The 9,808-nt window shown below is 35.7% G+C and overlaps 4 protein-coding genes across 6 annotated transcripts; 3 read left to right on the top strand and 1 right to left on the bottom strand.

Moving 5' to 3' along the window:
* Nucleotides 1-935: 935 nt before the first annotated feature.
* LOC111916436 (protein ALP1-like) lies at nucleotides 936-2,054 on the top strand. Its single transcript, XM_023912115.2, has one exon. It carries the CDS (start codon nucleotides 936-938, stop codon nucleotides 2,052-2,054), a length of 1,119 nt encoding a protein of 372 aa, XP_023767883.2.
* A 708-nt stretch (nucleotides 2,055-2,762) lies between these two features.
* LOC111916296 (uricase-2 isozyme 2) lies at nucleotides 2,763-5,452 on the top strand. The gene is made up of 7 exons (XM_052768636.1): nucleotides 2,763-3,088; nucleotides 3,801-3,893; nucleotides 4,236-4,421; nucleotides 4,504-4,595; nucleotides 4,729-4,902; nucleotides 5,037-5,130; nucleotides 5,236-5,452. The coding sequence occupies exons 1-7, from the start codon at nucleotides 2,876-2,878 to the stop codon at nucleotides 5,317-5,319; spliced, it is 936 nt and encodes a 311-aa protein (XP_052624596.1). The 5' UTR covers nucleotides 2,763-2,875; the 3' UTR covers nucleotides 5,320-5,452.
* Nucleotides 5,453-6,023: 571 nt separating this feature from the next.
* On the top strand, nucleotides 6,024-9,476 carry LOC111916293 (uncharacterized). Of its 3 annotated transcripts, none has more exons than XM_042899413.2 (2): nucleotides 6,024-7,659; nucleotides 9,252-9,476. In XM_042899413.2, the coding sequence occupies exons 1-2, from the start codon at nucleotides 6,288-6,290 to the stop codon at nucleotides 9,302-9,304; spliced, it is 1,425 nt and encodes a 474-aa protein (XP_042755347.1). In that variant the 5' UTR covers nucleotides 6,024-6,287; the 3' UTR covers nucleotides 9,305-9,476. The 3 variants fall into 3 exon arrangements, 1 of the variants encoding a protein (XP_042755347.1); XR_006188452.2 differs by having other exon boundaries at nucleotides 6,032-7,838; XR_006188451.2 differs by having other exon boundaries at nucleotides 6,034-8,568.
* Nucleotides 7,681-8,332, bottom strand: LOC111916295 (uncharacterized). The gene is made up of 3 exons (XM_023911913.2): nucleotides 8,137-8,332; nucleotides 8,013-8,059; nucleotides 7,681-7,921 (listed from the first exon to the last, which is right to left on the bottom strand). Exons 1-3 carry the CDS (start codon nucleotides 8,330-8,332, stop codon nucleotides 7,793-7,795), a joined length of 372 nt encoding a protein of 123 aa, XP_023767681.1. The 3' UTR covers nucleotides 7,681-7,792.
* Nucleotides 9,477-9,808: the final 332 nt, after the last annotated feature.

Here is a 9,808-nt window from a genome sequence, read left to right as displayed (position 1 = left end):
AACATATTTTGAGTCCAATTAGACTAGTCCAACTCCACAATCCAAACCCAATATGCTTAAGCCATTACTTGATCAATTTGATTAAATGAGTGAGACAAGACATATAAGGTGGGAGAAAGTTTTCTCTTCTACCAATGTGAGATAAGTCCCACATTGTAATTTTTGTAAAACAAAGTTCCAACAGAACATCATTTCCCCTTTAATGTTATGGTTGAGGTAACATATGAATTTGGTGTTATAACATGACCTATACTTAATGCTTTAATAGTTATTATATAGATTATTTTCGGGGTTATTTTATAAAAAATCATCAAAATTTGGTTAGACTATACAAAATTTGGTTAGACGAAATGCTCTAATAGTCCCATATCTGTCGCATCAAATTGGAGGTATGTGATAGTGTGATACAACAAAAAAAACCAATATCTTCTACTTACATGTCATAAGCTACCTTCTTTCAAATCATTTTTCAAAGTGGGCTCATTTGAGTTTTCTTTGGCAAATTCTGAATATTAATACTATACAAAGTTCATTTTCAGGTAAAATTTATAAGACTCTTACGTGTGGGCAATGACTACAGGGGCGTTTTTGCGCATTATGACAACACAACCATCGCTTACTTCATTGTTTTTGTGCGTTAGACTAGAGGGTATGGTGCGGTTTGGGACCACACCTTGGTGCCACCTCAGCAGGGAACACCGCCCCCAGGGTGCGGTTTCCTGCCATTGAGACCGCAGTGCAGCCTTTGAAGACCGCGATATTTGATTGGTTGGTCAAATTCTTGACCGTTGAACGCAATTTCGTCTTTTTTTTTCTTTTTTTTCTTTTTTTGTTTTTTTTCTTTCCTTCCTATATATACACATATCAAACTTAATTTTTTTCACAATACAATCTTCTCTCTCTCAATTTTTTTTTAAATCACCACTCTCCAAAAAATGTCATCTTCTTCATCTTCTGAAGAATTTCAGACTATTTTTGATACCGCTATTGCGTGTGTTCAAATGGCGGAACAAACATACAACGTTGTATGTAACAACGCAGCTGCAAGTTCTCAACAGAGAACACGAAGATACATGTACAAAAATCGTGAAGAAGCCAACCAATGTTTGGTGCAAGACTATTTTGCAGAGAATGCCACTTACCAAGGGTATTATTTTCGTAGGCGCTTCAGAATGCTCAAAGGTTTATTCGAACGTATAGTTGAAGATGTAACGAGGGAGTGCAATTTTTTCCAACAACGCTACGATGCTAGAGGTACCCCCGGTTTCACTCCGTTACAAAAATGCACGGCCGCACTTCGTCAGTTAGCATATGGCATTCCGCCTGATGCGTTAGACAAAAGTTTTAGGATGTCTGCTAGGACAGCACGAGACAGTCTCCATTTTTTCTGCAAAACTGTCATTCAGTTTTATGGTCCAAAATATTTACGTAAGCCTACACGTAATGACATCTTGCAATTGCAAGCTCATCATGCTAGTGTGCATGGGTTTCCTGGAATGCTAGGAAGCTTAGATTGTCTCCATTGGGCATGGGAAAATTGCCCTACAACATATCATGGGCAATTTACACGAGGTGATCATGGTCACCCAACGGTGGTACTTGAAGCAGTTGCATCACAAGATATGTGGATTTGGCATGCTTTTTTTGGTTCTCCTGGTTCGATTAACGAGATCAACGTTCTTAACCGTTCACCAATATTTAACAACATATACGATGGATCCGCACCAGATTCTTCTTTTCAAGTGCATGGAACGCCATATAAGTATGGTTATTATCTGGTCGATGGAATCTATCCTGAGTATGCTGTGTTTGTTAAGTCGTTTTCAGCTCCACATGGTTCTAGACGAAAGAAATTCAAGAGAGCTCAAGAAAGAGCTAGGAAGGATGTTGAGCGTGCTTTTGGAGCTCTGAAGAAACGGTGGTTCATACTGAAAAAACCAGCAGCTTATTTGGGCGAGGAAAAACTTCAAGAAATCATGTATACGTGTATTATATTGCATAACATGATTATTGAAGACGAAGGAAGAGCGATATGTGCGTTTGACGAGGAATAAATAATACCAGAGACACAGCCAATAGAAATTGGTGGCGAAGAGTATATAAACAGAAGAGCAGAGATACGTTGCAATGAAACATTTCATAATCTTCGCAATGACTTGGTGGAACACATTTACGGGGTTCAAAACATTAACCTTAATTTGGATCCACCGGATGACCCCGAAGACGAGTTCTCGGAGAACGACTTTATGTAGTTTCCTTTAGTTATTTTATTTATGTTTTTTAAGTTTCTAGGGTTATTTAAATGTCATGTGTGTGGTTTTTTTTTTTAGTAACGCAATGTACTGTTTTTTTTTTATTTTCAAGTAATGAAGAATTATGTTTTTTTTTATTAAAATAGAAGGTATATTAAATTAAATTAGTTAAAAAAAAAGAAGTTTTATTAAATTAAAATACTTAAAAAAAAACAAAAAAATAAAAGAAATGCAAAGTGTGGCACCACACCCTTGGTGTGGCAAGAAACCACACTTAAATGATAAAATGTGACGTGGTGCTTACGTGGCAAGGGAGGGAGTGCGGTTTCGGTGACACTACTCCCTCCAGCCTTATAGACCTAGTGTTGCTTCATGTTACCACCTCAACCTTTTTTTAACGTCATTTCCTTCTTTGGATAGAACCACCAAGGTGTTTTATGCCGATTTTGATATATTTAGGAGTACGTGTTTCAATAACATACGACAGTGGCTATTTTCTGTGGGCTAGCCTACAAACAAACCACGGGCCACTGATAGTATTCCTATTTTAAGCGTTGAAGAATCGTCTACGAGTTTCAGAAATAATTGGATAACTTGCTGTGGGACAGATCCCGGGAATCGATATGGCTCCGAAAGACGAAATTGATGGAATGAAGTTCGAGCAGAGACATGGAAAGGAGCGCGTTAGAGTCGGTAGAGTCTGGAGATCCGGAAAAGATGGCCGCCACTTCTTCGTGGAATGGAACGTCAGCATCAGTCTCCTCTCTGATTGTATTCCTGCCTACGTTCGCGCGGATAATTCCGATATCGTTGCAACTGATACCATGAAAAACACTGTAACTTGTTTACTTCCCTACTGTTTCCTTTTAGATGTTACAGTAGTAACTAATGGATGATTTGATCTATTTAATTTACCCTTGTTACGCTATGATTCGAGCTCTCGATCTAGCTTTTAGTGGTTAAGATTGTTTTTTTTTTTTTTTTTTGGGTTTTTAAGTTCGAGTCGACGACAATTGAACTCTATAGAGATGAAGCTGGTATAGGGCATAGAAACCTTTGGCCACTTCAGGGTTCATCCAAAACTTCCTTAGCTGCAAGTGACCTGACCTCTTACATTAAGGCTAAATGGATTCCAATACCCAATCTGTGACCTTTGGCCACTCTGCCCAAAACATCCAGAAACGTCAAAACAGCGTTAAAATCCTCAAATTAAGGCTAAATGGATTCCAATACCCAATCTGTGAGGACATGGATTTTGCTAGGGGAGCATCCGATCCATATGCGATCTTGATAAACAGAATTAGATTAAGGCGTGATCTGGGTTGTTGTCCTGGAATCACTATGGGTATAATTTTGATAGCAGGGTAACTATCTTTCTGATCCCCAAAACCTCTCAAACTAAACACAAATGGATCCTAATATTCTTGCATCTCCTTTTCTAAATGTTTATCTTGCAAAATCATATTATTTCCCACTATTCTTACTCTGCTTTCTACATTCACACCGTTGCATGGAATTTGAAGCTCCTATTGGCTGATGGAATTGCAGGTATATGTGAAGGCAAAGGAGTGTTCAGAAAAGGTTTCTGTGGAGGAATTTGCAATTCTACTTGCCAAACACTTCACATCATTTTATCCACAGGTAAATTTATATGGTAGTAAGATCCCTCATACTCAATTGTTAGTGATTCTTACAAAAATGTTGATAATTTTGGTTTTGGTCCACATTATTTCTTTATATTTATCATCATTGAGGGTAATTTAGATTTGATTAATAGTCAAAACATTTTCATCATAGTGTTGAGTGTCGAACTTGCTTTTCTTTTGGACAAGAGCAGTATTAGAAATTGGGGCTGTGTAGATATATATCTAAGGGAATGGTCATTTGATAACTTATAAATTAAAACTTGTTTTGCATTATATCATTTATTTCTAATTAGCCACTCATAATAACTCTTGGTTCTTGTGAAAATCCATATTGTAGGTTACCACTGCAATCATCAAGATAGTTGAAAAGCCATGGGAGCGTATCAGCATATCCGGTCAACCCCATGACCATGGTTTTAAACTTGGATCCGAGAGACATACAACCCAAGTTATTCTCACCAAAAATGGGACTTTGCAGTTAACTTCTGGTGTTGACGGGTTGGCATTGCTGAAGACAACAAAAGTAACCTACTTCCTACTTTCTCCCTCAAATCATCCAGACTTATTTCTGTGTAATTTATGTAAAATTAATGTCTAAATTACAGTCAGGTTTTGAGGGGTTCATACGTGACCACAACACAATACTCCCCGAAACACCAGAGAGGATGCTTGCTACTGAAGTCTCTGCGTCATGGAGGTAATGTTTGGTATATGATCATTGATGGAATCAGAGAAGGAATGGAATTGGAATGGTTCATTCCATTCTTCTAGTTTGTTACATTTTCTTTTTCTTAGCAAGGGGTGTTGTTTTTTTTTTCTTTTGATTCCAGATACCATTTCGAATCTCTACAAAGTATTGGCAAGGGCCCACTTGGGTTCACTGAAAAATACCTTGATGTGAAGAAGGTTTTAGTGGACACTTTCTTTGGTCCTCCTAAACAGGGGGTGTACAGCCCATCTGTTCAAGCCACTCTTTATGACATGGCAAAAGCTGTTCTTGCCAGGTCACCCCTTCTCTCTCTCTCTCTCTCTAAGTATATATATATATATATATATATATATATATATATATATATATATATATATATATAATTTATTACATGGCTGAATGCTGATAGGTTTATTATTTAAATATCAGGTTTCCAGATGTCTCGTCAGTTCAGTTGAAAATGCCAAACATCCATTTTCTGCCAGTTAATTTATCAAGCAAAGTCAATCCAGTCATTGTAAAGGTATATTTGGTGTTCATTTGTTGGTGATTTTAGTTGAAGTTGAATGTTTTATGGTTATTAAGTATTATGATATGATTTTTTGTTGATGTGTTTTTGTTTTGACAGTTTGAAGATGATGTGTACCTACCAACAGATGAGCCACATGGATCAATTGAAGCAAGCTTGAGCCGCATTCGGTCTAAAATGTAGAAGTTTGATGGCGACTTACTTGGTCTTTTTCATTTTTCTATTACCTTATCTTGAAAGATGGGATGCTGTTAAAAAAGTATGATGTGTAAATTATGTGTACTTAATGATAATAATAATAATCAATTTCTAACAATGCATGCAATTCTGTCACCATTTTTCTGTCAATCTTTTTTCGTGTGTCCTTTGAATAAAGGGCGATACTTCCATATTTTCATATGTATGAGTTCGAAAAAAAAAGCTTTGTTAATTGTAACCATGGTATAAAGTACGCATTATAGACTTTGGCAGTTTCTTTGGAAGGTTTCTAACATTTTAATAAAAATCTTCAAAATTGTGATGTGATTCAAGCATTAAGTAAGTTTTTAGGAAAATTTTTATTGTATCATGTAGGATTATTTGGATTGTAATTTTTGTTAAGATACACAAGTCGGTAAAGATGAGGTGTTTGCAAAAGAAATAAGCCGAATATCACAACGTGTGAAGATATTAGCATGAATAATCTTCATATTCTTATAAAAATAACAAACAAATCAACTATATCTGCGTATGTACGTGTATATTTTAGGATAATGTACAAATTGTTTATTAAATGTGTTAGACAGTTTCCAAATATGTCATCCAACTCTAGAGACATAGGGTATACAACTTTAAGTTAACGCCATTTATAACAAATTTTGCCAATGAGTTATTTTTTGAGTTTTGGATACGAAAAATGAAGTGGAAGGCGATAGTATTGATTTGAAAATTAAATATACCTTTTTAGATATTTTTTATAGTCAAATAGTCTGTTTTATATCTCTGTCGTTCGTTTCTTTCACACACAAGTTCTAAAAGAGAATTCACGCATCTGCATCTTCCAATTGCAACACAATGACACACTCTCTCTCTTTCTGCACACATACGGATACAAACATTTATATGCAGATGCAGTCTGATTTGTGTCCAAAATCTGAGTTTCATCACCAGTCATGAATTCCAATAATTCACAAAATCGCAATCCCCGGATTTCAATAATGAAATCCTCCTGTTTCTTCTCAATTTTAGTCATCGTCCTTGCAATTTCAGTCTCATTCATCATCCCCCAAACAAATTATGTAAAAACTCAATACCTAAATCCAACTATCTCGCCACTTCTTTCGCATATTTTGAGAATTCTTGGGTTCAATCGCACAATTCTAAACCCTAGTAAATCTGCGTCAACAAGCCCTAATCTGCTTCCTAATCACTGTTTGCTATGGATGGCTCCATTCTTTTCTGGTGGCGGTTATTGTTCTGAAGCTTGGTCTTATATATTAGCGCTCAATCGGTACAGCAAAACCAGTAACTTCAGATTGAGTATCGCTCCACACGGGGATAGCGATAATTTTCAATTTTGGGAGGGTTTGCCTGTAGAGATGCAAAAATTAGCTTCTGAGCTCTACCAAACTCAATGTAGACCAGAGGAGTCGATTGCAATTTGTCACAGTGAGCCTGGTGCTTGGAGTCCGCCATTGTTTCAAACAACACCTTGTCCACCACCAAACAGCAGGTTTACTATTGGCCGAACAATGTTTGAAACCGATAGGGTGAACCCCGAGCATGTAAAGCGATGCAATTCCATGGATATGGTGTGGGTTCCTACTGAATTTCATGTGTCTTCTTTTGTAAATAGTGGCGTCGATCCATCAAAAGTCGTGAAAGTTGTACAGGCCATAGATACAGAATTCTTTGATCCAATCAAATACACCCCATTGGATCTTTCAGCTTTAGGGAATTTGGTACTCGGTTCAAGTTCAGAACAATTGAATCCTAGAAATCCATTTGTGTTCTTGAGTGTGTTCAAATGGGAGTACAGAAAAGGTTGGGATGTTTTACTACAATCTTACCTTAAAGAATTCGATTCTTCTGATGGGGTTAACTTATACCTGTTAACAAACCCTTACCATTCTGATAGAAATTTCGGGAACAAGATTCTGGAATTCATACACGATTCCAAATTGGAAAAACCCATAAACGGTTGGGCTCCAGTTTATGTGATTGATTCTCACATAGCCCAAGTTGAGTTTCCAAGACTTTATAAAGCAGCGAATGCTTTTATCTTGCCATCTAGAGGTGAAGGGTGGGGAAGGCCAATTGTTGAAGCCATGGCTATGTCTCTACCAGTGATTGCCACAAACTGGTCAGGGCCAACAGAGTATTTGACCAAAGTCAACAGCTACCCACTCTCTATTGATAGAAATAGAATGAGTGAAGTTACTAATGGGCCATTTAAAGGCCATTTATGGGCAGAGCCTTCTGTTGATAACCTAATGTTTTTAATGAGGCATGTAATGAGCAATCCAGAAGAAGCCAAGAGTAAAGGTGAGAAAGCCAGACAAGATATGATCAACAAATTCTCCCCTGAGATTGTTGCAAATATAGTTTTTGATCAAATACAAGGAATTCTTGAAAAACTAGACTAACATCTTTTACATCAATTGGAAGAGAGTACATTTTATTTGTTAGCATCAAGCCAATCAAGAATACCCTTTTCTGTTTCAGTAAGTTCTTTCTTCTGTCTCAATGTGCCTTCTTCAAAAGCAAAGTAGTCCTTGTAATTGCGCTTGTAATAGCTGTCTAGTCTCTGCAATAGAAACAATAAAAAAAAAGCATCACAAATAGCCACCTGAGATTTCTTAAATGAGTCGAAAAACCAACATCATTTTTCTTTTTACCTCCTTATCATTCTTGGTTTTGTTTTCCTCTGATTTCTTCAAGTACTCTGAGTAGAAGGCATCATAATTATTGTTAATTTTGGTAACTTGTTTAAACATACATGTTTTTATAAAGGAGACATACTTTGAAGAAGTTCAGTCTTTGAGTCATTAACAGCAGCCAAAGTTGCAAGCAGGATTGCTCTTCTTCCTTCTCCTAGTCCATTACTGTCTGTAATCCTTGTTGTGCTTCTGAATCTTGAACCTTTGACTTTTTCTCGACTGTTTTCAGCAGCTTGAATGGATGAAGCCAATGTAGTAATGTAAGCTCTTATTGCCATTACAAGTTATTTCTTTACCTTATCCTCCTCTCATTTCAAAAGTTCCTCTCTCTGTGAATATATTATAATCAGTCGCTTCTCTCTCTCTCTCTCTCTCTCTCTCTCTCTCTCTCTCTTTTCTTGGCCACTAGTTATATTTACTATGGATATGATGATGGTGACTAGGAAATTTGGCTGCTTATGAACTTGTGACGTCATGAATCCTAATCTTGAATATCTGAAAGTTTATGTGAGAGGTCAGAATTACTACTTTGATATTTATATACACAAATTTAACATGAGTTTTTTAAGACTAACCTTCAAGTTCCCTATCATGATTCTTTGATGCTAACCCGGCATACATACACATACCGAAAGAAAAAGGGCTGCACTTAATGCATAGTCATTAGTGACATTCACGTGTTTATAAAGACTTAAATAGAAAAGACCCCACGCTCATAAAACCATTAATCAATGGTTATCAAAATTTAATAAAGTTTATTGGACAAGTTCTAAGGTAACCATAATAATAACATTCTTCTTTTAAAAAAATTAATATAATTTATTTCTTATTTTAATTACACCTTCATCTATTTCTTTCTGATATATGCATGCTTATATATATCCTTAAAACTATACCTTCATCACATATAAATTCTTATTATGCATTATGTATTTATAAAATTATAATAACCTACTTGGGTCACCAATAATTTTAGCTCACTTTTTAATGTTGTTATTCAAGTCCTTAGGAAGCCTTCTGGTAATTTAAGATCATCCACAATATATGAAGTTTTTGGAAGTGATTATAGCAAAAAAAAGTGAGAATTGAAAATCAAAGCAAATGGAGGAGCTTTTCCAAAGTTTTTATTTTTTATTTTTTATTTTTTATTTTATTTTTATATTATAATTAACAAACTCTTGGTATGAGTTTTTTCAGATGATTTGGCGGGCCCATCAGTTTCCAATCAAGACATCGCAACCATTTCTTGAAGTGATAATTCTAGTAAATAAGATTTATTCCACATTTGATGTCTGGTGCTCATATATTATTCATATCCATTCGTTATACATTATTACATTATACTAAATTACAGAATTCAAGTAATAATATGTTAGTTTACGAAATTATAATAAAGATAAACTATATACCATTAACCTTCAAGCCTGTCATATTTGATATTAACTTCTCCTTGTGGAATGTTCGTTAATCGTTATTGTTCTTCCTATTTTAACCTCCACAATTAGTTCACTTTTGCCCTTTGCTGAAACAACAAGAAAACACACACACCCACACACACAATTTTAGAGCTATAAATTGGCAAATAAAGATTTAATAATGTTATTACCTATATTCGAAATCATATTGACGGGATTTTAACTTACAATAGAGCTAATGCGAAGATACATGTGTTCCACTGTTCCTATGTTAAAAATAGTTTTGGGCTGCTCAGTGCGCTTTATTCTCATTTGTGATTTTTATTATTATTTTGACCC

Source organism: Lactuca sativa, chromosome 2, assembly GCF_002870075.4.
Source record: "Lactuca sativa cultivar Salinas chromosome 2, Lsat_Salinas_v11, whole genome shotgun sequence".
In the NCBI taxonomy this organism is placed as follows: Eukaryota; Viridiplantae; Streptophyta; class Magnoliopsida; order Asterales; family Asteraceae; genus Lactuca; species Lactuca sativa.
Note: the sequence above shows the minus strand (reverse complement) of the source record. Positions and strands in the feature narration are given on the sequence as shown.